Raw genomic sequence first — 27,485 nt, forward strand, 5'->3', positions numbered from 1 at the left:
ATTTCTGTTGGAAAACAGCAAATTTTGATGCCTAGTTTTGTAACAGAATTAATACAAACCTAACCCAGAAGTAAATGTTACCTCTAACTCATTTTTAAAAACTGGATAAGACGAGTTTTGGAACAGACTGCCTCATGTGTATTGTCTTGAAAGTGAAGTGTCATATAAGGTTAGAGGAAATGCAGACTGTATTAAGTTACATGATAATTTGACACTGTAATCTGGAATCTTGACACATTGAACACTGCAAGATATTTAATAATCATGTATACAACTGAGAGAAGGTCACAAGAGTAATTAAAGAAAAATACGAACTATACATTGTATACCTTTTTCATTGCAACCATCAACAAAGTCTGGAACTCTCCCTGTTGGTGCTATGTCAATTTCTTCACTTTCCATTTCTTTCAAATCTTGGCTCTTGTTGGCTACAGCTTCCTCTGCCATGTTCTTTCCTTCATAAGAAAAGAATAATGGGCTATTTGGCTTCATTTCTTCAGTTTCTCCCTTTAAATAAAACTTTGGGTAGGCAGATTTTTTCAACAATGCCTGAAATTTTTGAGTTGGTATCAACTTTCGTTTTAGGAGAGAAGTTTCTTCAAAATCATCCATATCAAAATGTTTAGAACAAACCACACTGTATTTTGTAGGTTTAAAACCTTGTCTGTTTATCTTGCGTTCCCATAACTTAAACCTAGTTGGTGATTTTTCACGATCGGGAAACCGATGGAAAGACTGCATAAAAGTACCTTTCACACGTATTGAATTACATTTATAAACACAACACTGCTGAGGCATTTTGTTTACACAATGAAATGCACCCTCAACTACTTCATCTTTAGTAATAAAATGCAAACTGTTCTGTTCTTTTACTGCGCTGCTAAGCACAGGCGGATGTTATCCTGTGACCTCAATATAATCTAGTAGAGCTCAATGACCTTACCTCATTCTTCGTATTAATAATAAGATTAAATAATAATAATAAATAAATAAATAGTTACCTCTAGTGACGTCATGTAGAATTACGCCTGGTCACTTGCCACGGAAACAAGGACACAGGTGACGAACGACAAGCGCGTACTGTCTGGTACTCATAAGTCGTGAGATATCTGTCGGTAGATTTTTTTTTTTTTTTTTTTTTTTAATACAGCCGTATTCCCTCGGTTCTCTGGAAAATGGAACTTCAGAATTTATTAAACGTCTGGTGAGTTGCTCTTGTTTTCACGTTAATGTGGAAACTTTGTTCGAACGACGTGCATTATTACTTTCCCCCGTTGTGGCGGAGAAAAGATGCCAAGAGAGGGTCAATTATCAGTTGTCATTGAATTGACTCCTTGTTCGCTTTCAAAAGAACACTGGTCAGTCGCCACCGTGCTTGTGACAATTGCGTACTTCACGGGCAGCATTGAAGCTTAAAAGTCTACATGTCATATAAAAAAGGATCATTTGTAATAACTGGTAGGGAAATAAAGTTCTATTTATTACAGTAATTTATTATCACATGACAAAGTCAGGCTATTTTGGAGTAAGAATAAACTCATAATATGTGGGAAGCAGTGTGCCCTCGTATAATTACATGAGTTTATTAATACACGTAATACACCTTTCTTCTTTCTTAAACGGCCCCTCCGGTGTAGAAAGCCAAGAATAACGGCCGAGAGGATTCGTCGTGCCGACCACAAGACACCTCGTAATCTGTAGGCCTTCGGGCTGAACAGCTGTCGCTTGGTAAGCCAAGAATCTTCGCAGCTGTTGCGCCATAGGGTTTTAATCGAAAAAGAAAGCTCGCTCCTCGCCCTGCGAATTGGTCGGCAGACTCCCGTTCTTGACTCACGAGGAATTATATAGTAAGGAGGACGCTGATGTAACTTTCTTCAGTCATCCGGAATGTACTACTATAGTGTACATCAGTACCATCTAGGGCTTTAAATAAACAAGTGCCAAACACGTTTCGAGAGTATAACAAGAGAGAGACGCTGGCATGGACTGACAGGCAAGATTGTTATTGAACTGTACGATCAGCCGCATTCGATGCCGCATTCAATTCAGTGTTGCCAACGTAGCTTTATTTCCCGTGAAATTTTGCTTTAATTCAGCGTTTAGCGGAAAAAAAGAAAAAAATCCCTATAAATGTGACTGTGACTTATTTAATCCAACTTGCCTCATGTGATGCAGCGTTGTAATTCCCCCAGTTACGAACGAAGCTTTACTGAAACTAATTCGGAAGGACCTTAGGCTCGTGATGTGAGTATATATAATGGTGTGTCAGTAACAGGGACGAAAACGCGTTGCTTCTGCGCAGGTGACGTCACGCGGGGAACACTGCGAGAAACCGGCTCCCCGGCCACATGGCTTGCCGCTGTTGTATGTTTTGTGTGATAAACCTGCGTTATCTATTGAAATACGTGCCAAATATAATTTGAAGTTCTGTTAGTATTCTCCTTAATGTACACGGATCACACTTTTGAGAATGCCCGGGCTGTGCAGTAGCAGGTTTAAGCTACTCCAGAAAAAAACCAAAGGATCAGACAAAGTATTTTTCATTCCCGAAAAATGAAGACCTTGCCAGACTGAAAACACATGTCGGCGCAATGACAAATTTATTTTGAAATATGGTACGTATTTATAAAATATGATAAATTATTATTGCCGTTATTCAATTTATGCTGTATTAAATTAATACAAAAGTATCTTATAGCTTTAGGTCGAGTTTTCTCGCTTCATTTTGCTACGACATGCTTTGAAATCCCTCTAAGACAACAACTACTAAATTATCGGAATAAAAACAGTCCTAATGTAAAACCGGATGAAGTTCCCACTGAGAACTTACCACTAGCACGAAATATATTAACTGCTAATAATGACAGGAGGGTTGAGAGGGCAAAACAGAAATCGACATAAGGATGTAGCTGAGCTTCTAAGATCGCCGACTGCTGATTTGAACAGGTGAGTGAAGAAATACAGTACAAGAAATACATGTTTAAATGTAACATTCCCACTTTGTTCAACTGAGAGAATAAATAACGTGTCTATGTTGATTTTAGGGAAGATGGAACTGAAGCAAAGGAGGACTACAATGGAACTAACGAACTGGAAGATTTGAGAAGCAAGATCCTACTGTTGGAAAGAGAAAATAGTGACTTACGGAAAAAATGTGAACAGCTATTGAAGAATGAAGGGGAATTACTATAACAACTGAAAAAGGCAAATGACATTTCTGAGAGAATAGCTTCAATATTCAGACATACCTTTTCTCCAGGGCAAATAAAAGTGTTAATGAACCGTGAAAATAAAAGTGAATGTAAAAGAGTTCGCTGGACTTCAGACGATATAGCAGCAGCGATATCATTGCGAAGTGTTAGTCCAAAGGCATACCGTTACCTAAGAGCTCATCATTACCCATTTCCGGCTCCTTCAACATTGCGCACATGGGCGGCATGTTTCAATGTAGAACAGGATATACTATGCGATGTGTTTGTTCTAATGAAAACCAAGGCCCAGGAATTAAGTAGTTAGGAGCGTTTAACTTTTCTGGTATTTGATGAAATGTATATATCAAATGAAATTTTCATCGACAAGAAACTGCAACAAAGGGTAGGAACACACAAGACTTGTCAAACTGTCATAGCAAGAGGCTTAGTTAAAGTATGGAAACAACCCATCTATTGCAAATTTGATCAGGTGATGACACAAGAAATTTTGCCCAAAATACTGGTAGAATTATACAATACCTGTTTCACTGTTGTTGCCATAACTTGTGACATGGGTGGTGGAAATGTGAAACTTTATTCAGGACTGAACATTGGATACAATAAGCCGTGTTTTATACAGCATCCTAGTGAAGAGTCGCTGAAAATATTTTCTTTATGCAGATGCGCCGCATTTACTGAAGCTTGTGCAAAATCATCTACTTGATCAAGGTTTCAATGTGAATGGTGCAGTAATACACAGATCAGCTTTTGAAAAATTGCTGTGCGCATCAAGTAGTAAAATAACACTTGCTCACAAGGTTACTAGGTACCATTTAGACATGTCTGGATCTCAGAGACAAAAGGTACGACCTGCTGCTCAGTTATTGTCTAGGACAGTCTCAAAAGCGATCGAATATTGTGGCAGCCACGGCTTGATGCCAGATATTAACTGGAAACAAGTAACTCTCCTGGTACAGCTCTTCAATGACTGGTTCGATCTTTTCAATTCGTGGGCAAAATTGGGAGCCCGTTCGGGTGTTAATGCTTTTGGCACAGATTTGACAAACCAGACTGCTCTTTTAAGCAAGGTGACGGAACAAGTGTCAGCAAAGACTGTTGGAAAGCATAAGTCTTTGTTACCCTTCCAGAAAGGAATCCTACTTAACAATTCGTCCCTGATGGAAATGTATTGGTACCTGGTCTCTAAATACAGCCTGAAATATATATTAACATATCGCTTGAATCAGGACATTGTTGAAAATTTCTTTTCATATATAAGAGGAATGGGAGGTCCTCATGATCATCCAAGTCCCTTGGACTTCAAACATAGATTAAGGTGGTACATTCTGGGTAAATATTCTGCTGCTGTGTTTACTCAGAATAAGAACACCATGGACAATAACGAATCGTCTTCAGTTAAACCACTACATGATTGTGACAATTTACGTAATGATGATGGCAACGACGACGATTATTGCTTTACACAAACCATGCTGGCTCAGCTAAGCAAAAGCTTGGATGATGAAAACGGACAGATTTACGAAGAAGAGGAAATTAATGCTAATATTTTCGTTCAGTCTGAATACCAGAGTGTAAATGAGGTGGACATGGCATATTTTAATATGACTCCAGAACACGCAAATGTGCTTGAAGCTTTTGAAGATATACTATCAAAAGAAACAATTACTCAGGAAGGCTTGAAATACATTGCTGGCTATATCGCTCACAAGTTTCACAACAAGTATTCCTACTTAGGCACAATTGTTCAGCAGCCAGAAGCAACAAACAAACAACCAGACTGGCTCCAATGTGTCTCAAGAGGAAATTTAATGAGTCCCAGTGACGATTTACTGGAAGTTACAAATATACTGGAGAAAGAATTTTATGACCTTCACGGTAATTACCTTTGCAGGGAACTCTGCATGTTTGACAAACTGACAGAGAGAACCATGAAGCAATTACCGCCAGCAGTGAAAATTCCTTGAGATGTGATTTTAACCTTAGCGCACACAAGATCTTATATTCGCTTAAAACAATTAAACAGGATGAACATTTCTTATATTCACGTAGAAAAACGTCCAAGAAAATGTCAAAAATTACAAACTGCTAGAGCTATAATGCTTATGTATAAGGCATTCATTACATAAATTGACAGTAGTCGCATATTTGAGGCCTCTCGATTGTAAATAAATACATTTTGAACGATGCGCTCTCTTCACAGCGCGAGAAATGTTACCGCCTTCCCTGCTTTGTTCCCAGCGTCATGTCACAGCGGTAGACTGGATGCGCACTGACACACTATTGTACTCACATCACGCTTAGGCTATGTGCGTGTGTGTTTCTTGATAAATCGCGTGACTATCCAATAACGTGGACTGAAAAAAATAAGATTCCACATATTCCACCATATAACATGTACAATTAAAACATGCCATCAACTCAGTGTATGATCTGTGCGTCAAAAGTTTGAAAAATACCATTTAACGTGCTGCCCAAAACGAGTGAAATTGCTGTCCAGATATAACAAAGACAAAAGCAGATAGGTAGGCCTACTCTACATGCCCACTCAGGCGAACCTTAATTCATTTATTATTTATTGCCCTCCTGACTGCTCTGTAATGTGTTAGTTGAAGTTCGTGACATTTCTTCACCTTGTCAGTTTTAAGTGAATTTTTTGGTACTTGGAGTGTGAGTGTTGCAGTGTTGTTGATGAACTGTGAGATGGCAGAAGAAAATAACAGGCTTCCAATATTGCAAGGACAAGCACAAGAGATATTTTATTGGGTACATAGCTACTTCTTGATTGAGAGGGAAGCTAGTGGACGATGTGGTCGAAACGCAGGCGCGTTTAGTACATGCATATGAACTAGGGGCGAGAATTGTCAAACGGATTGATAATCAAGTAAAATCTTCACTTCTGAGTTGTGGAACTGTCGTTTTAAGGGAACCAGGTAATAATCTTCATTATATTAAGAAAGTAATTGGAGTGGATTATGTCAATAAATGCATTCTGCAGCAAAAAATGTTTACAATGCACAACTAGAGTGTATTTCCTACAGCAGAATGACTGGCAGCCAAAAAATGTGAGATGATGTAGTACGACAGTACGACTTCAATTTGTAAGATTTTGAAATCAGTTGCTTTTAATACTTAACCTCCTATAGAGGAGTATGGTCATTTAAGCGCACTGTCTTCTGTGGCCCATACAGGAGTAAGGTCGTTTAGTACTTATGTAGTAAAGTGCACTCCGATATGCTTGTGTTTTCGGAGACCAGAAGAGTTCCACCTAGAAGTTCCTTTTTCTTCCAGTAGGTGACTCGAATATCTTCTTTTCATGACTCTGTACAAACCACACTTTCGTGTTCTTTTACTCATTGTTTTCAAATCAGTTTTGGCATCTCAAACTGAGTGATATAGCAAGTGATGGTGACTGTGTAGGAGACGAAGCTCCAAACGTGACTGAAATTTTTAGTTAAAGAGTGATTCTGGAAGAAGAAATGTGTCATATTTTGCACAATAGCAATTTAGGTGGTAATCTTCTAGCTTGAGATATTGAAAGTGAATGGATTTTGTATGCAATGAAACCACTGGAAGGGTAAATAATAACCCGGACAGGAACAATGACCTTGAGGCTCCTTTCTATCGTCCATCGGCTCCAATATTTGACGTACCTACAGGTGTAAATAAAAACAGTGAGGAAAACAATGTTATGTCTTTCATAATTTTTTTCAATAATGATTTCTTTAAATATTTGTGCGAGCAAACAAACTCTAGTCGGGTGATTATAATGGCATTTACAAAGTGTTCGCTGTTTCAGATATGAGTTCCTGTGGATGTGTTTGAGATTAAGAAATTACTGGGGGTTTGTCTTCATTACTGGTATTGTTAAGAAACTTACACTTAAAATGTATTGGACTGAAGTTTTTTCTAAAACCACACCGTGCAATAGATTCAAGGCAATACTGTCATTTCTACATTTCAGCGACAGTAGTCCGATTTTAAAGAGAAGTGACACAGGCTGTATATAATTAGACCAATTCTACGTATGTTGTGTGACCAATTTTGAGAAGTTAACATGCCTAGTATCCAGCTTGTGCTTGATGAAGACATGCTCTCCTGGCATGGTAGGTTGCACTTCAAAGTGTACAACGCAGGTGAAATAACCAATTATGGTATTATGATTTGCATGATCTGCAAATCTCTTAGTGGGTACACTTGCAAATTATTGGTTCATGATGGAGCAGGTATGACCTTAGAGAATGCAGTGATTAAATTGTTATCTCCTGCTTGGGAATGGGTACCATGTGTACATGGACAGTTACTATAATAGCGTGAAATTGTTGCAGAAGCTATTTGACTTGAAAACTGTCGTATGCGGTACAGTGAGACAAACAAACAGAGCGGACTGCTTAAAGACTTGAAGGATGAATGAACTTAAAGATTTAATGCACGGAGAATTGACTTTAAGAAGGGCTGGGAATGTTTTTACTCAGTCTTTGGAGGATGAGAGAGTAATTAATATCATCTCAACTGGACATTCTGCTACAATGGTTGAAGTGAGGAACAGGTTCAGCAGTACAAAATTCAAACCTGAGGGTGGTGTTGATTATAATAAATATATATATGGTGTTGACAATGCTGCCCAATACTTAGCCTTGTATCCATTTCTATGCAAAACAGTCAAGTGGCTGAAGAAACTATTTTTTCATCTGCTACTTTGCACTCTCTTTAACTGTTTCGTTCTCTTCAAAGAAAGTACATCTGGTAAATGGTTAGATTTCCTCATTTTCATGCAGGAAGTAGCTCGATCACTGACAAAAGATGTAGGGAATATCAACACGCAATCTTCACCTGCAGCATCACAGCCACCATCTCCTATATCTGCCTCAATACCTCCACCCCAACCTTAAAGAATGTAGTACCTCCTCGCAGAGCTCCTGTCACTGATCTACCCTTCAGACTGGATGGAAAGAGAAAGGATCACACATTACAGCAGTCCAGCAATATCAAAGGATAGAAACCCTACAGTAAAATGCAATTTGCTTGGAAAGAGTGAATCCAGATGGTTCTTCCAGAAATGCAGGATACCACTTCATCCAGGGGTGTTCTCTCAGCCTACAAGTGTGCTTTCTCAAGTTATGTTGAAAATTTCATTCATTTTTGTACATAGGTTAAAGAGAAATTTGAATTACAGTAATATGTACTAAGGTAGAACTCATCTGTCAAGCAGGTGGCTTTCTAAAAACAACTGGGCCCCAGCAATGGCAAGCTGCTCAGCCAGCTGGTAGTGAAAGTGTTAAATTCAAAAGGTGTAATGATACGAGGAAGTTCTTAATGAAGCTGCGTAGGTGAAATTTCTTCAGAAAATGCAGGAATTTTGTGGAGAAGGTACTACAACTATATATTGCATGGATGAGACTTATTAAAACCATTTAGAGGTTCCAGATGACAAAAAATAAATAAAGAAGCTGGATGTAAATTGCGTACGGCTGTTTTTACCACAAAACATAGTGATCTTGTTTGAAATGTTAAAATGAAAAGAGTTATGAAGAAGAGTATTTAGCTCATCAAGAAAATTGGATCAGTTCATTGCCTTAACTAGAGATTATGAAGTGCTGAAGCGTCTCTTGTGGTTTTTGTAGCATGTCACTCATTGATGTTGAATATTGGTGACCTTGACAAACTATGCAAATCAGAATTGAATGACAGTCCAACTGCGGCTAATCTTCAGCTGAATAGGACAAAGTGCAGTTCTTTACTAAAATTTGTTTTGGGTCTTCACTTCGAGAAACTATTAGAGGATATAGGCAGTAGGCCTTTTAGTATAATTATTGATGAGTCAAGCCACATCAGTGTTACTAAAATCTTTCGGTTGGTAATTCTGTATTTTTGTGTTTAGGCAGGACACTTTTTTTTTTTTTGTTACTTCGAACTACAAGATTGCGATTGTCTTGTGCTGGAAAAATTTTAAGGTAAACAGTTAAACATTGGCCAATTTGAAACAGATTGGTGTCAAAATGCCTCTATTATGACCAGCATAAGTAATGGCGTTTATTTGATATTACACAAGGAATGTTCAGGTCCTATAAAGATACGTTGCATATAGCATTCACTGCAGCTGGCAGTCTCTTCAGTTGCGGAATTTCTTCCTAGAAATCTCAATTTTCTACTTTGAGTAACCTACAACTACAGTTAAAATTGAAATAATAAATAAAGAGGTTCAACCTATTCAATACAAAAGAATAAGAAATGCAGTGACTACATTCTTATTTAATAATAAGTAGAAGTGGTACCGGTTTCGACCCTAGTCCAGGTAACACTTCTAATTATTGTTAAGTAAGAATGTGATCACTGTATTTCTTATTCTTTTGTATTGAAAACGTTGAACCTCTTTATTTATTATTTCAGTTTTAACTGTGATACTTTTCAGTATGGAACAATGAAATTTTTATCTTTAAATTAACCTACAACTGGTTTGCCTACTCATCTGTTTGTCAGGGTGCATATGAAATCTTGTATGCTGCCTTAAATGGTCATCAGTCCAACAAAATTGTTCAGGTATGCCAGACTCAGTGCCTTTCAGTTGAAACTCCTGTTGTTAGACTAATATATATTTTGGATTAATTGAGCAATGGCTTGAGCTCAAGACTGTATTAAGTATAGCTAAAACTAAAGAGAGGGACAACACTGCCTCATTATAGCATACTATGTATGATGATGATAATGATGAGAGGAAATTTGCATTTCTTATGTTTCTATATATTCCACAAATTCCCTTTCATTGAATGCAGAATTTGTGAACATCAGCATTGCTAGTGAAGCATCATTTTCCAAAATTATGTTTTCTGTAGGTTGATTTTCTATCACACAAGAGACAATTTCAATGAGGAAATGGGTGTTCTGCATTCCCGGTTGTGGCATCTATTTCTGTAGAAGAAAGAATTAATCTGAAATGAACACTGGTTGGCCATATTAAATCTAGTTGTGGAGTAGTCAAATATGATGAATTGTCGTAAGTGATGCTTTTCATTCTAACCATTCCACACAGTAATGCAGTGTATAAAAGAATGTACAGTCTAGTCAGAAAAACAAGAACACAGTTCAGGTCACCTCTCTCTGACAAGACCTTGGATAAACTTATAACTCTGAAGTTGATTGAAAGAGACAAGTATCTTGAGCAAGAATGTAGCAAGACCTTTTTAAAGAAGGAAAAATCAACCACAGTCACCTGCAATAATGACAAATAATGTCATCCTTTATGTGCTACTACTTGTATGCTTGAATATGGTTAAAACAAAGGTACAATCATTGCATATTTAGAATATAAATGTACTCAGTATAACTTTATGAATTTGTAAACTGGTATATCATAATGTGTTAAATATTCATCAATGTACAGTTCCATTTTTCCGGGTACTGTTTATGAGACCCTTCCACTTCTTCCTGTCCATATACAACTTGTCACGGAGAACTTCATCCACTGTCCATCCTCAGGTAACTAGATCAACCTTGATCATGTCTATCCATAGGGTTTTAGGTCTTCCTGCAGGTCATTTCCCCTCCACCTGTCTTTCCAAACTTATTCTGGCTGTTGTTGTAGGCTCCATCCTCATCACATGCCCGTACCACCGTCGTCTGGATGTGCCAATTCAGTCTGATAGGGATGTCTTTATTCTGGCTTCTTTCCTCACCTCCTCATTTCTTAACTTGTCCTTCTTGGTCTTCTGGATGGTGGATCTAAGAAATTTCATCTCTAATGCTTGCAGTCTTGATGAATCTCTTTTTGTGAGGGTACACACTTCAATACCATGGATCAATATTGGTATGAAATAGCTGTTAAACATCATCAGTTTGGCTGGTTTTGGAATCATGTCAACCCACAAAAGTGTTCTTACTTGTTGGTAGAATTCTGATCCCCTTTGCACTCTGTTTATAATTTCCTTTCTGACCAAATTATCACTGGAGATTACACTTCCAAGGTAAGGAAAACTATCCACATACTCTAGCTGGTGGTCTCTTAGTTTTACACTTGCTGGATGCCCTTCTTTGTTGACTGCCATCACCACTCTTGGTCTCGCTGATGTTGAGGTTATATTCCTGGAACTGGGATTTCCATACATTAACTCTGGTCTGTACGTCCTCTTCTGTTTCACTCCAAATCATGATATCATCAGCAAAGACCACTGCATTCAGTTCACCTGATTTTTCCTTGATGTTCCTCATTTTATTGTCCATAACAGCGATGAACAGTAGTTGGGACAGTGCACTTCCTTGTTGAACTCCACTCATGGTCTCAAACCATGATGATTGACCTTCCTCAATTTGTACACAGTCTTTGTACAACATCCGAATTTTCCTTACCATTCCTTCAGGCACAGTTTTTTGCTCAGGCACTCCCAGATCTTATCTCTTATAACACTATCATAGGCCTTTTCTATATCCAGGAATACAATGATCAGGTTAAGTCATATACAATTTAATTGTATATATTTCCAGTAACTTCTTAGACTGTGTATATGTATGTTATTAAGAAAAATCCAGATGATTTTCACATAACCAATAACTCGATGTCACCCTCGTCCTTCATCGACGAATGTCCCAAATTTTCAGTTTGTGACGTTGGCATGTATGCACATAAAAAGTTCAAGTTTTTCATCCTTAACTTTTTCATAGCTTACAGATTCTTCTTTTACCAGTATGAATTCTCCCTCTCCTATCAAATCTATCTTATCTCCCTATAAAAACTCCAGTTATGGGAAGAATCACATCTTAGCCATGGTTTAACTCACCTCGCCGGGCTGAGTGGCTCAGACGGTTAAGGCGCTGGCCTTCTAACCCCAACTTGACAGGTTCGATCCTGGCTCAGTCCGGTGGTATTTGAAGGTTCTCAAATACGACATCCTCGTGTCAGTAGATTTACTGGCACATAGAAGAACTCCTGCAGGCCTAAATTCGGGTATCTTGGCGTCTCCGAAGACCGTAAAAGTAGTTAGTGGGACATAAAGCAAATATCACGATATTTGATAAATTTATAATTTAGATCTTCCGGGTTGAACCATGCTGTTATTTTCTGTACACAGGAGACATTACCTTAGATCAAATAGGGGTATTTAAGTCGCCTTAATACAGATAGCCAGGTGGCCATTAAGGCACCAGAAGCAGTCCGGATAATATCCAGAATTGTCTGGTATTGCCATTCACTTCTCCTGAAGCTCTCAAAGTACAACATTGTCAAAATAATATGGGTACTAGGGCATGTAGGTATAGAACGAAATGAAAAGGCAGATAAACTGGCAAGAAAAGGGGCAGAAACACATTTTGTAGGCCCAGAACCTGTATGCAGGATTTCCTATGGACAAGCCCAGCACTGAATAGGAAAATGGGTACAAAAGAAACAAATGGAAAACTGGAAAAATATTCCAGGATGCAGGCTTGCAAAGGAACTGATAAAAAGGGCCAAACAAGAAGTATACTAAAGAAGTGTTGAAACTCAGCAGAGAAAATATAAGGTGGGTAGTAGGACTGTTGACAGGATACTGCCATTTGAAAAAACACCTACATAGAATTGGAGTAATAAGAGACAATATATGTAGGAAATGCAATGGAGCAGAGTAATCAGCTGAACACATACTTTTCAAATGTGAGGCACTGGGTAGAATCAGACTCTCCACTCTAGGACTACCAGGTGAAGAGAGAGAAAAAATCCAAGAAGACCCAATAAGAACAACTGCAGCTTTGTGAAGGGAGTGGGTATATCTAGGCGGGAATGAAAGAAAAACATGGTAGCAAAAGATCTTGCAGGTCGACGCTAATTAGGAACTAATATTTAGAGGCCCGATGAAGAGAAGAAGTCACCTTAGTAAAATAATACTGCAATGTATTTGAAATGTTGGCAAACTGTACAGAATACAACAACATGGTTCAACCCAGAAGATGAACTAAATAACTCTGCACATTGTGGGAGCTTCAATTCTAATATATTTTATTTGTTAAATGACTTAATTCTCTTCTTTTTATTTAAATACTTCTAAAGTTCAGCACCAACAACTTTGTGATTCTTATTTTAGTTCCACCTACCATACTCTCATCACCACTGTTTATCCCACCCTAATCCCTGAATGTACCTCCTTATAAGCAAACTTTCTAACTTTTATATACGTCAGTGGTTTAAGCAAAGGTGATCTGAGTAGAGATCCCAATCTCCTACCCACCCATCAGGACTTACAAATCTCACATCCAGTTTCCCACTTACCCATTCATTCAAATCCCCAATCATACTGCAGTCACTCTCCCTCCTAGACATTATCCCACTCATAACACTTTTTACTCCCTTAAACTCTCCTGTACTGTCATAAACTTAAGTAGATCCCACACATCCCTGACTATGTTGGTACCTATTCCTGCTTGCCTTACATTGTGGATACCAACTGACAACTACCACCTTCTCTTTACCCTCCTTCATCCCTTTTACTTTCCTCAGCATCTGCCTTAACCTAATTCAAGGATATCACCTTTTCTCTGTTCCCATTCTTCTACACATTTTTCCCTATGTGTCTGACAAAAGGGTCCCCCATGACAAGAGCTTCAACCCTACCCAACTTATTAGATCCCCTCCCCACCTGCTTTCCCTTATCTTGCCTAACAGTTGCAGAACTTAATTCCTCCTCCCTGTTCTCCCTTGCATGACCCGGCTCCACCTCCCTCTTGCTATCCTCTACTCTGCATTTCTCTTTCCTGCCTTTCCATTTTCTCTTACCTTCCTCTTCTTCTTACACTACAGTACTACTAAGACATTTATTTTTTTGCTAGTTGCTTTACGTCGCACCGACACAGATAGGTCTTATGGCGACGATGGGACAGGAAAGGGCTAGGAGTGGGAAGGAAGCGGCCGTGGCCTTAATTAAGGTACAGCCCCAGCATTTGCCTGGTGGGAAAATGGGAAACCACGGAAAACCATTTTCAGGGCTGCCAACAGTGGGATTCGAACCTACTATCTCCCGAATACTGGATACTGGCCGCAATTAAGCGACTGCAGCTATCGAGCTCGGTCTTAGACATTTCCTAATTATAAAATAAGAGGAGTAACAGGGTAACTAAAACTTAAGTTTAGACAGATTATTATTATTATTATTATTATTATTATTATTATTATTATTATTATTATTATTATTATTATTATTATTATATTATCTGGTAGAAATGAAAACTGATTTTAAGTTACATATTAAAATAATGAAAGGATTATGCAAATTTTTCACACCAATAAAGAAAACTGGATACTATCTAATTAAATAACTACACTACAATTCTGCACTTTGTCATATCTTAATTACCTAATTATAGCAGGTTAACTGAAACAATAGAACCTAATATTGAATACTTCAACAGATTATAAGCTGATTTACTCAACCATATACTAAGTAGGAATCTCAGGAGAGCCCAAAATAAATTAGCTCTTTACAAATCTAGAAAAAATATTTCTTGAAAATAAAGGCTTCTCAAAGGAGCTCAAGTAAAGCTTATGATTGAATAATATGAAGAGCTGTGATTATCACCAAGAATAAATCAACTATATTGTCAGCAAATTACTGTATATTTGCTTGAAGGCTTTTTATTTTGTTGTATTAAATTTACGCTGCTACTGATATATTGTTTTCTAAAGAAATTGCTCCCTTCATGATAGATGCAATGGGTCTTCAAGTGTTATATCATCTCTATTACTTGCAGGAATGTAAATCTAAAATCTGTGGAAGGTACAACTCCCTATAATAACTTGTGTTTATAAGTATCCTACATAATGTTAAATGAAACACAACTCTTTCATTTCATGTACATTTACATCCTTATATATAAAAGACTAATGTAGGCCCAGATGACTCGCTCTTAATTCCCCTCGTAACTCATTCTCACACTTCCCACAAAGCTAGAGGGCTGAAATTTGACAGACTAGTGTTAAATTTCTGTAGTGTTGTGTGTACAATTATTTTTTCTTTCTTACTAAGGCAATTTATGGCGCCATCAACTTCACTTCATCTACTTTGAGTAGCTTTTACACTGACTGACAGAGCAAATGCAACACCAAGAAGGAGTGGTTCGAAAGGGATGAAAGTTGGGGAAAAAACAGAGACGGCACGGACGAATAATTGATGTTTATTTCAAACCGATATGCAGGTTACACAATGCGCACGACATCGACTCAGTAGGATGTAGGACCACCGCGAGCGGCGATGCACGGAAAAACACATCAAGGTACAGAGTCAATAAGAGTGCGGATGGTGTCCTGAGGGATGGTTCTCCATTCTCTGTCAACCATTTGCCACAGTTGGTCGTCCGTACGAGGCTGGGGCAGAGTTTGCAAACGGCGTCCAATGAGATCCCACACGTGTTCGATTGGTGAGAGATCCGGAGAGTACGCTGGCCACGGAAGCATCTGTACACCTCGTAGAGCCTGTTGGGAGATGCGAGCAGTGTGTGGGCGGGCATTATCCTGCTGAAACAGAGCATTGGGCAGCCCCTGAAGGTACGGGAGTGCCACCGGCCGCAGCACATGCTGCACGTAGCGGTGGGCATTTAACGTGCCTTGAATACGCACTAGAGGTGACGTGGAATCATACGCAATAGCGCCCCAAACCATGATGCCGCGTTGTCTAGCAGTAGGGCGCTCCACAGTTACTGCCGGATTTGACCTTTCTCCACGCCGACGCCACACTCGTCTGCGGTGACTATCACTGACAGAACAGAAGCGTGACTCATCGGAGAACACGACATTCCGCCATTCCCTCATCCAAGTCGCTCTAGCCCGGCACCATGCCAGGCGTGCACGTCTATGCTGTGGAGTCAATGGTAGTCTTCTGAGCGGACGCCGGGAGTGCAGGCCTCCTTCAACCAATCGACGGGAAATTGTTCTGGTCGATATTGAACAGCCAGGGTGTCTTGCACATGCTGAAGAATGGCGGTTGACGTGGCGTGCGGGGCTGCCACCGCTTGGCGGCGGATGCGCCGATCCTCGCGTGCTGACGTCACTCGGGCTGCGCCTGGACCCCTCGCACGTGCCACATGTCCCTGCGCCAACCATCTTCGCCACAGGTGCTGCACCGTGGACACATCCCTATGGGTATCGGCTGCGATTTGACAAAGCGACCAACCTGCCCTTCTCAGCCCGATCACCATACCCCTCGTAAAGTCGTCTGTCTGCTGGAAATGCCTCCGTTGACGGCGGCCTGGGATTCTTAGCTATACACGTGTCCTGTGGCATACGACAACACGTTCTACAATGACTGTCGGCTGAGAAATCACGGTACGAAGTGGGCCATTCGCCAACGCCATGTCCCATTTATCGTTCGCTACGTGCGCAGCACAGCGGCGCATTTCACATCATGAGCATACCTCAGTGACTTCAGTCTACCCTGCAATTGGCATAAAGTTCTGACCACTCCTTCTTGGTGTTGCATTTGCTCTGTCAGTCAGTGTATTTTCAAGAAACATTATTCTAGATTTGGAAAGGGCTAATTTATTTTGGGCTTTCCTGAGATTCCTTTTTAAGTTTTTAATTAACATCTTGAAATTTAGAATGGCATCGGGAACCTCAACATCAGTATTATTTTAGATGTAGACGGCTGGTTATGATTGGTTTTGTCTATTTCAAACCTCTTGCAACTAGAGAATTCATCATTTTCAAAATGTTCTTCGCATGATTCCTGTTTATAATATCAATATAATGGTCTGTTATTGGACATAACAGGTGACCTGCAAACATTTAAAAACTTACTATATAGGATGTCAAGTTTGGAAGAATATGTGGAATAGCTCCTGGCTTCAATCTCCATTTAACTCCCTGGATTTCAACATTTTCCCCATCAATAAACAATTAATCTTCTTTAATTAAAAGATCCAGTACAATTTTACTTGCATATAGTGGACTCATGCTTAAGAGGAATGCCTTGTCTTGGAATAGCCCTAACCCATATACAGTAAAGTTTCTGATCTTTAGGGGGTGTAAAGGATTTATATCCAGATTGGCATCCCAGCACACGATACGGTGGCTTTTTCACAGACACTAGATATACAAGTATGCACTATAATCTCAAATACACATAACTGAATGTTGCACTTTTTTCTGTAACATCAGCAAAAGTATATATGTACATCATATAAACAAACACTATACTGAAGCCCGGCTGGAGCTGTGGCAGTCGCAATGCCTCTCTCTGCAGTGGAGCCTCCCAGTGGCTATAATGATAAGTGTGAGGAGGTGCACACACTTATTCTTCTACTAGCTATGGTACCAGATTTGCAAAGCCTTTCCTTTTGTCGATACTCCTCATCCTTTGAGAGCTTGGAACTTTTCCTCTGATTAGTGGTTATCTAGTTGTACTTTTCCTTTAAAAAATAACTCCCCACTATGCTACTTATCACTGGCCTGAAGAACACTCATTCAAACTTGCATTTTCTTCTTTTTGTTTTAGATCTTAATTAATATGCCAGAATGGAAGAGGAAGTGCATATAAAATGTGAACAAGTCTGGCTTCGTGAATGTGAGTTTGTACCGGTAAGTAGTCTGTCCCATACAAGTCTTATTTTTGCATTTAACCTTTATTCTTTGAAAATAAAACCGACTGTTGAATTTTCAAATGTAGAAAACTCCCGTTTATTCAGGTTAATGAAGGGGGACAAATGTATGAATGAATTATCAAAAAATATGGATAATGCATTTCAGCAAAAAAAATTATTGGCAATATAGAATAGTATTGTGAAACATAACTAGGATTAATGAAAAGCATCTGTGATTTTATTCTTTTGCAACAGAAGTAGAATGTTTCCCCTGACTACACTCCATATTTTCATTGCCTCCAAAATGCCAATTGTAATCAATATCTTATTGACTCCTATACCTGAAAGATTTAGTATCACATTAAAATTCTTGCATTAAAATAAAAAGGGAAAAGGAGACATGGACATATATTGTATTTTTTCTTTGCAGGAAGATGAAACAAATGAAGATCATCCCATGCCTGATGTGTGGGTGAAACAGGAAGTGTTGGTGAAACAAGAGGCCAGTGATTTAGGAGCAGAGATCAAAAGGAAAGTGACATCATACCTGGAGAAAGATCTTACTTCTTCAGATCCGTATAAGGTAAGCTGATGATGAAACATTCCTTCTTATGATATTAGTAGTAAAAATGAAATGGTGTATGGCTGTTAGTGCCAGGAGTGTCCGAGGACAAGTTCAGCTCGCCAGATGCAGGTCTTTCGATTTGACGCCTGTAGGTGATCTGCGTGTCGTGATGAGGATGAAATGATGATGATGACGACACACCCAGGCCCCGGGCCAGCGAAATTCACCAATTATGGTTAAAATTCCTGACCTGACTATTATATTTAAAATTTTCGTAGAAATGACCAACATCTGGGCAATATGCACGTGGTTATTATATGGATTAGCATCTGCTTTCTCAATAAACTGTCATTTTTTATCATTTGTAAACTGTCTAGCTTTCTTTTTCTCCATATCTGAATGTCCTGCAAACCATTATGCATAAGTACAGTTGGTTTAATTTATGTACATTGATACACAGTTTACTTAAAAACATAAAATTAAGCACCAACACGTCAACTTATACATACATTCATACATACATACATTAGACCATTGTTACACAGTTCACTTTCAAACGTAAAATTAAGCACCATCACAGCACATGAGCTACTATTATGTGATCCAAACACACACCCACGACAAAGACTGGCTTGAGACTGACGCTCCCTGCATCTGTAGGCTGACATGCTAGGACTGTGAAAATAAGTTCTCTACCAAATTCTTACCCAGGCGAATTGTTGATGCGCATTGTGCTCCCAACGTGACCAGGAATGCTAATTTCAATTTTTTATGGTGGGAGTTACGAACGTACTAAAGAGTGATGTAAATGTGCTATCAAGGTTTCTTTAGCATGTGACTGTGACTTTGGAATAATAATATAATAACCAGGGAAACGTGCTAGAGGGGCACGTCTTAACCCGTTTCCACTGTACCGAATCTTCTCTGTGATATAACAGACTGTCAAAAACTGCATTGAACCTACAGTACTTCTCACTTTTGTATACCTGATTTGAGTTTAAAATTGGAAGTGTACAGAAAAAATTTAGATATAGATTTGACCTATGTTGCAGGGAGTTGAAGGTGGAGTTGAAGAGGGAAAGGAAGAAATGAGAAAATTGCAGGATGTGAAGTCTGTTGTTCTCCTTAATGATGCTGTTCAGTAAGTATACCACATATTTGGTTTAAAGTAAGAAGGTAATGTTGTAACCTTTCCATATACCTATAACAAATATTATGAAAATATTTGCCCAAAAAATTAAGATAATCATGGAGTCATAAAGGAGTGACATAAAGAATATATTAGCAATTTTATACATGGTTTTATTCATAACTTCTGGTTGCCCTATGTAACAAAGCACAATCTCCCATTTTGAGGATGTGTGGATCCAAGGAAAAAACATGCAGAAATCAATATTACCTTTTAATGCATGGTATCGCACAAAGTCCTAGGACAAATATTTCACATAAACATGAGTAAATATTTATAAAAATATTTATAAATATGAATAATCTAACCTGTAATATGTCAGCCTTCATTTCGTGCTTTTTTCCAGTGATTGTATATCTGAATACATGCTGCACCAGCATCTTGCGATAATGCAGCCTGAAATTGCATATCACTCTAAGATCGAGTGGCTGTACCTTGCTCGTTCAATTTGCTGGGAAAAAATTCCACAGTCACATTCCTCAAATAAGAAGTAATAAGTGGATGTGCTGAGCATTGATCCATGAACAGTAAGATATTACAAAATTTTGCTTCCATTTTGGCATCCACACTTCAAATCCAGTCTTCAAAAACTACTATAGTGACCAGGATTTCTTGTCGTATTCTTTAGGAAGCATAGCAAAGTTTCTAAAACTTTGAAAATTTCCCCATTGTCACTGGAGGCAGCTTTTCATTTCAGTCACTCTTGGTGCACTGTTGTGCATTATTTGCTTAGTTTCCTGCTGTAACAGGTTTTCCCCTTTGAATGCCATTGTATGACCAGGCATTAAATGAAAATAGTGCCTGTCTTGCCTACATTGAAAATGTCTTCAGGAGCGAATTAAGATGTCAACTCTTTCAAACTTTTTTTTTTCTACTCTTGCACAGTCTCAGCATCAACATTTCTCCTTTCCCCTCCACACATTTTTACTGTTCTACAAGTTTTGTCGCCAGTTCACTTGCCTTTTCTCAAAGCATTAGTTTGCTGATTGGAATGCCTTCTGGCCTATGATGCCTGAACCACTGTAATAAACAGTCTTTCAAATATTTTCATTTTCCACCCTGAATGAGGGTCTGCTTATTTGTTGTACACCTAACATATATACTTTCTTCAATTTCCACTGCCTTAGCTACAATTGTATTTAAAGTAGATGAAGTATGCCTCAATTTCTTAGTAACTTCAATTCATTTCATGTTGCCGCTTTCCTTTGCTAAGTTCAAAATACATAATTTTTCAGCAATCGTTATGCATTTCCTCTTCCTATCACCCATATTCACTATTCATGATGCTAATAAAAACGAAAGCACAGAACACAAAGGACCGAAGCAAATATGGTTTGTACATTCACAAAATAACTTCAAGGTCACTATCGTTCCCCATTGTGTGCATTGAGGGATGATTTCCAAGAAAGGTAAGTGCAAGTCATAAATTTCTGCTTAGAATATTTCTTATAATTTTAAAGACAGAAACCATCGTAAATGTATGTACGATGTATTTTATCCATGGGGACTTAACACATTGCTGACCGGATGCTTGAGCTTGTCACATACCCTGTGGACCAGACATCTTTCTACTAAGCATACTAGGGTGCACTCTATTATAAAAATGTACGTAAATATTAAACCAGTCAAGATTTTATCTTTAAAGTTGGTATGACTACTCGACCAATGCCCCTAGTAGTACTTCAACATATGTAAGATAAGCAAGCAAATGCGTGTTAATTCAACAACACATCATTAATGTTTACATCGTTGTCGTTGTCTGAGTCACTTGAATAAATAAACACACTAGGTAAATTACGGCGTGTAGAGGCTTGAATATCACTTTCACCATCACTCTCACATTCAGTTTCCACTAATTCATTATCACTATATCCATTTGAATGATCATCGGCATATAATTCTTATCGTCGTCAGCTAACACTGTATTCCGCGGGCGCTCCATCTTGTCATTGACTGAACCGGCAGAAAGAAAGTCGACGTTTCGAAACTAAATCAAAGAATAAAAGAGGACTTGAATAAAAGAAAAGTGGCAGATACACATCTACGATTTATTCTACTCAATGTGCAAGTCCGAAATAATTCAATATATGGTCAAGAGATGTCACAGGAAGACCGAAAACAATTTCGAGAATAAAACCGAGATTTCTCGGGGCCCGTCACCTACCGCTGGCGAGCGTACTACGAGATTTCTCGGGGCCCATCACCCATGTGTTAAGATACAATCATATAGGCAAAAAAATGATATAAAAGAAAGATGTAAAAACTAAATCGTTTGCTGTCATATGTATAGGATATTGTCCGAACAGTTTAAAAAATTATATGATTTGTACGCTTATAAGTGTACTTATAATAGTAGGCTGCCCAGTAGATGAAGGATTCTGAATATATTGTACATGTTATAATTGAGATGTAAGAGAATTCTAGAATAGAAAGGTTATTGATCCTCATGTCACTTATGAAAGTTTCCTCAGAATAGACACTGAATGCTTTACAGCCACAAAGGCCACTCACTATGTTCATTTTCTTTCTCTCTCCCTCTCCCTCTCTCTCAAGTCTAAACAGCTTGCAGATTTGTGTGTCTGTTTCCAACCATAAGACCCACTACTTCTGTAGATAACTTATACAGGGTGTCGTAGGAGGATATGGATATGACAGGTATGATAATTTGAAGCAAAAATCATAATGTGGACATGTCCCCTGTTCTGAATGGTTTGACATTGATACAATTGCCTGCTAGTAAGACTATGCTGCACCATTGCAACAACATGCTGCTGTTCCTGCACGGATTGTTGAACTACACATTCAGAAGAAAAATAGGAACTCGTAAGAATACCCGTTGTACACAATGTGCTGAAAACTCCGGTAAACACTCTACGATCAGGAATTCAACATTTTGGATAGCACCAACGGTATTCCTTGACAGCAGCAGGAGCACTACCATCACAGAAGCTGCAAGCACACACCATGTCTGCATATTCTTCATTAGTGTAGATGTGCGACATTTTAGCCAACGCGTGTACAAACCGAGTTAAACAATGCTTCTCTCTGATACGCTCTCAATCCCTCGCACTACTTCACTCACAACACACCCTGGAAAACTGCGGGTTCAACGGGCTAGTTTAATGGCAAAAAGACATCTCGAACAAAGAGGTTGTAAGCAATGAGGTAGGTTGGGCTAGAATAAAATGTTAAAGAGGTTGGGTGTGTAAGACACATACGTGCACGCCTCTAGCCGAAAAACATTAAATTAAATATTAAACATTAAATATGTTCTGTCTCGGGAACCATTCGGATTAGGGCATGTGTCCCTGTGATGTTTCTTTCTTCAAATGGTCATTCCTGTCATGACCCTGAATATTGATCATTCCTCCTGGTTACCAAATAATTACATTTACTGTAATATATATAAAAATCATTTGTCTTCTCTCTATTTTTTTTTTCCTGTTGTTCAGCTTGATTTATCATCTCGTTCCATTTTTCAGGGAGCAAGAGCTGTCGACCTCTCGTGCACAGGTACCTCTAGAGACTACAAAAATAAAATCTTGCCTCGGACAGAATGTGTTATTCGACAACAACTATGCCATTAGCAAGAATCCCTCTAAAGTTAAAAATCACCTATTTAATTGTCAAATCTGTGATAAGGCATTTGCCACAGCAGGCAGACTTCAGCATCACGTTATTGTGCATAGTGATAACAACTTCCAATGTGATATTTGCTTGAAGGAGTACGTCTACAAAGTAAGTCTTAATAGACACATGAGACTTGCACATCAAGGCAAGCCTGAGAAGATTCGCTGCTTTTGTTGTACAAGAAAGTTTACAACCTATGATGGATTTCGGAAACATCTGCTTGTTCATACTGGGGAACGTAATTTTAAATGTTCCGTTTGTAAGAATTCTTTTGCCAATTTCTATACTCTCTCCACGCACTTGTTGGAACATATGAAAGATACATGATTGGAGTGTGAGAACTCTCTTGCTAGTGTGACACTTAACGTACCTTGGAGAACGAAACTGTAATTTGTTGAAGAAGTGTTCCTCCTCAGTGTTGACTGGCTTCTGATAGGCCACCATTATCATTACTAGCTTTTCTCATGGCATCAGTTATGATCCACGGATTTGCATTATAACTTCCTACCTGCTTTGCAAAAGCTCGATTTCCAATCCTGTCTTAAATTGTAGGATGGTTTCAGTATCCAGAGTTAACACATTGAATGCCAAGGTCTGGGTCGTAAAACTTTCCCCGGGGCCAAATGATTTTTTCAAGTGATTTGTATTATTTTGCGCATATGGATTGCTACCTTGAATTTTACTTTCATCTGCAACAGTTATATGGTCTTATTTTCATGATTTTCCCTATCATGCACATTTGAATGACGTTGCCCTGTGTTAATTTGGAAGCATTCTTTTACATATGGTGGCCATGTGAATGCCACTTTTTAATGTTCTTTTCTTTTTATCTTTTCAGAATTGATTTAAAATTTGTTAAAAATGAGTAAGAGACCTCACACAGAAAAGCTATCTGAGGCGAGAAAACATGCAAAGATGGTTTTCACCTATTGTAAGACGTGTCCTGCGATGCCTCAACTGTGTCTAGACTGTTTCAGTTCTGTGCACCAGTGATTTCTGTACTGAAAACTTTTTATTCAAGTTGTTTTAGATAACTAGACATTTTTTTAATTTTTGAGCAAGGCACAGGGCAAATTCAAATACTACAAACATGAAAATAAACCATTACCAGAGACTGTTCTAGCTCAGCCTGCATGCCCCAGTTTGAATAATAATTCTAAAATTGTAAAATTTGTAAGTCTAGAGCCATTGCTGGTCATTACTGGTATCATTACATATTATAAGATATTTAGAATACGTTTAAAATACAATAATTCAGATAATAATTCAGAAAAAGTGCGTTTGATAAAATATTTTGTTTGTTTTCAACTAAAATAAATAAATTTTTTCGTGCATATTATGTTTAGCACAGGTTAGCACAGAATAGGGTGGCATGGAGAGCTGCATCAAACAAGTCTATGGACTGGTGACTCAAACAACAACAACATGTTTACATTCAGCATGGTATACCCAATTCCATTACAGGTATGGCCAAACCAAGCACACCAAAAAGTAACTTTAAGGCTACCATTTGATTTTACCGTAATGTCGTTCGTATACGAATGACGAAGCCTGATACTGCTCATCTGCATGTCATTCATATATGGATGATGCTACCGTAGCGGAAAGTTAAGTGTTATTCATATACGAATGACGTGGCATTCAATGTGTTAAAGCAGGAACCTTTGGAATCATTGGCCTTCGCTCGCTGAGGTTTATGACTATGTTTTCTGAATGCATTAGGGGCACTAATTATAGGTTGTTAAATGGTTTATTGTAAAAGCACAAGCTCTGTACCAATGTTGAACCCCATCTAGGTATAGAAACTGGAGGTCATGAATTCTCACATTCTTTTCTGCAATATATCTTATTGACTTGTGCCTTCATTGCTGTTGTTCAGAATGTTCTGCACCCTCACCGATAGAAAATTGCCATATCAGGCAATTGGATGCCACGTCCTCCCATTTGCTAATGTCAGTTTGGCACTACTTCATACTCTACTTTAGAACGTCTTTGTGTCGCTTCTGATGTCCTCCCTGATTACACTTCACACTCTTCACTAGACAATATATCACTTGCTTTGAAAGACGTATCACAGACGTGTAGATAACGTGGTCAGCCCATCGAAGTTCATGTTTGGCAATCATTGCTTCAATGCTCATGGTAATAGGTTCTTCCTGGACAATGTTGTTCATTGGGCCTTCCAGTTTAACAAGAAAACTATCAATAAAGTCATATGACAGCTAACTTTCAATTTTGCTGCAAAAATGTACTTTTTAGAGAAAGGTTGTATGCAAAGAATCAGCTGCTATTTACAAATGCAAGGTCGTGAGATGGAGGCTGCAATCTGAAGAGAAATAGTACGACATGACATTGGACAGCCCTAAGTATATGGTGGTTTCACACTGACGCACTGCTATGACGCAGCTGTTTGGACACCATAACAAAAACTCTTAGTCCTGCAGTTCATGATTTGACCTTCAATACATTCGCACCAAATGACCCACCGATTTGTTAACATGGGACTGCATGACCCACCGGTATGTATCTGCTATATGTAACTTAAGTGCCCTCTGTTCATGCTTCCCATGCATTCTGCCAATACCGTTGGACTGTGCCTTCCCTATTTTCAGAACTACTGGACTTGGGTTGTGCTATCAGAAGTGTTTTGGTATAGAAACCTCCTCTTATTTACAATGTCAGTATTAATCCATATTCGTAAGTCTGCATGCTATTTTCTTCTCACAAAGTGGGCATCTCGTGTTAAGGGTCACATGAGCATGAGAACAACCCGGTAATCTCAAAATTCTTGAAATTTACATGATATTGTTTGATGAGAACAAGATTTTTGTACATTGAGGATGTATTTACAAAGTTTTAATTGCTGATTCACTTTCCGTTTCCATTTTAATCATGCGCCACGCCAGCCGATCACAACCCCGCTTTGAGCTACAAACTTCGGCGTATTGCCTAGATAGAGCTTCGAGGGGCAATGTTGTGGCTATGACAGATGTGATCACAGTTCATTATGTGATCACGGCACTGCCAACTCAATATGCATCCAATGGCTGCTTCACATCAAGCAGGCAGTGGATTACGGACTGCTGACCCGCTTCCAGTGCCTTCTCTAAAAGTTCTTTTTAAATCCCAAAGATGGCAGCGCATATTGCAGAGTCCATGGCAGTGGTTAATGCACAGAGCTGTTACCCCGGAGTGTTTAATTGACTAACCGGATGGCACTGTTGACAGTTGCAAGTGTAACATAATATTGCTTAATGAGCTAAAGAGGAGACAAAATATAGGCTAACTTTGCCCCTATTAATGTATTGACCGACTCATGACTAACTTAGGTCTATACATCAGATTTTTTTACCTACAGTCAGCTCTGTGTGAATACCCAAAGATTTTAAGCACGCGACGCCACTGTTACAAAGGAAGCATATTAAAAATCCATAAAGATAAATACAGAACATTAGAATTTAGCATTACAGATCTCATTTCTGTAATGCCACTCAGTCATTCTAATATCACATTTGCTTTGTGCAGTAAGCACAGTTAGCATAAACATTTGGAAAGAAATTTCAGGAATATGATTAACAAAAAAAAGTTAGAGGATTTTTTTTTCAGTTGTTAGGAATTATAAGTTGCAGTTTTGACTGAGCTGTATATTCCCTCTGGAAACACTTGAGACACATGGGTCCTCTACAAGATTAACAGTATATATTCATTTTCTTGGTGTTGATTCAAGGATAAGTGCTTTCTTTTCCCTAGTCAGTTTTTTTGTGCCGAAGGGGGCAGCGCAGTGCCGAAACCAAAAAGTGAAACAGTAATGAGAACTTTGTGGTATACTGACACCCTTCACCAATAAAGCCAAAACTGGTTAGGACGTTTTTTTGTGGACCGAAAAAATAACGTCATAAAGAGGGAAAGTACTAAAAAGCGAAAAACAATTTCACTGTTAAATTTAAGGTTAGGTTTGAATGTAAAAATAATTATGATGAAAACAAAGAAACAAGTGTACTGGATGAGTTGACCATGCGGTTAGGTTTGCGCAGCAGTGAGCTTGCATCCGGGAGATAGTGGGTTCGAACCCCACTGTTGCCAGCCCTGAAAATGGTTTTCTGTAGTTTCCCATTTTCACACCAGGCAAATGCTGGGGCTGAACCTAAATTAAGGCCACGGCTGCTTCCTTCCTACTCCTAGGCCTTTCCTATCCCATCGTCACCATAAGACCTATCTGTGTCGGTGCAATGTAAAGCAAATTGCAAAAAAGAAACAAGTGTTTACAATTATAATTAATGAAATAAATATTGAGATAATAAATTTTAAGAACACCAACCCAGTAAAACATCAAGGAAAAATGTTCTTAGAAACGAGAACT

At 38.6% G+C, this 27,485-nt stretch overlaps 3 protein-coding genes across 9 annotated transcripts in view; 1 reads left to right on the top strand and 2 right to left on the bottom strand.

Moving 5' to 3' along the window:
- LOC136885095 (gelsolin-related protein of 125 kDa) overlaps positions 1 to 1,143 on the bottom strand; it is a 34,522-nt gene extending 33,379 nt beyond the window's left edge. For 4 of the 6 annotated variants that reach the window (XM_067157548.2, XM_067157546.2, XM_067157547.2 and 1 more), the window contains exon 1: positions 330 to 1,080. In XM_067157548.2, the coding sequence (XP_067013649.2) occupies positions 330 to 798 (469 nt within the window). In that variant the 5' untranslated portion in view covers positions 799 to 1,080. Of the gene's footprint in view, positions 1 to 329 lie in introns of all 6 variants that reach the window. The other 2 variants (XM_067157543.2, XM_067157545.2) reach the window with 2 other exon arrangements.
- Positions 1 to 1,947, bottom strand: part of LOC136885096 (zinc finger and SCAN domain-containing protein 12) — a 60,014-nt gene extending 58,067 nt beyond the window's left edge. The window contains exon 1 of the mRNA XM_068230120.1: positions 1,604 to 1,947. Within this exon, the coding sequence (XP_068086221.1) occupies positions 1,604 to 1,761 (158 nt within the window). The 5' untranslated portion in view covers positions 1,762 to 1,947. The remainder of the gene's footprint in view (positions 1 to 1,603) is intronic.
- On the top strand, positions 1,115 to 27,485 carry LOC136885099 (fez family zinc finger protein 1). 2 transcript variants are annotated; one of them, XM_067157552.2, is made up of 5 exons: positions 1,115 to 1,204; positions 17,657 to 17,739; positions 18,172 to 18,324; positions 19,359 to 19,447; positions 22,978 to 27,485. In XM_067157552.2, exons 2-5 carry the CDS (start codon positions 17,677 to 17,679, stop codon positions 23,450 to 23,452), a joined length of 780 nt encoding a protein of 259 aa, XP_067013653.2. In that variant the 5' UTR covers positions 1,115 to 1,204; positions 17,657 to 17,676; the 3' UTR covers positions 23,453 to 27,485. The 2 variants fall into 2 exon arrangements, with proteins under 2 accessions (XP_067013653.2, XP_067013654.2); XM_067157553.2 differs by lacking the exon at positions 1,115 to 1,204 and adding an exon at positions 1,382 to 1,458.

The sequence above is a fragment of the Anabrus simplex genome, chromosome 13 (genome assembly GCF_040414725.1).
Source record: "Anabrus simplex isolate iqAnaSimp1 chromosome 13, ASM4041472v1, whole genome shotgun sequence".
Classification (NCBI taxonomy): domain Eukaryota; kingdom Metazoa; phylum Arthropoda; class Insecta; order Orthoptera; family Tettigoniidae; genus Anabrus; species Anabrus simplex.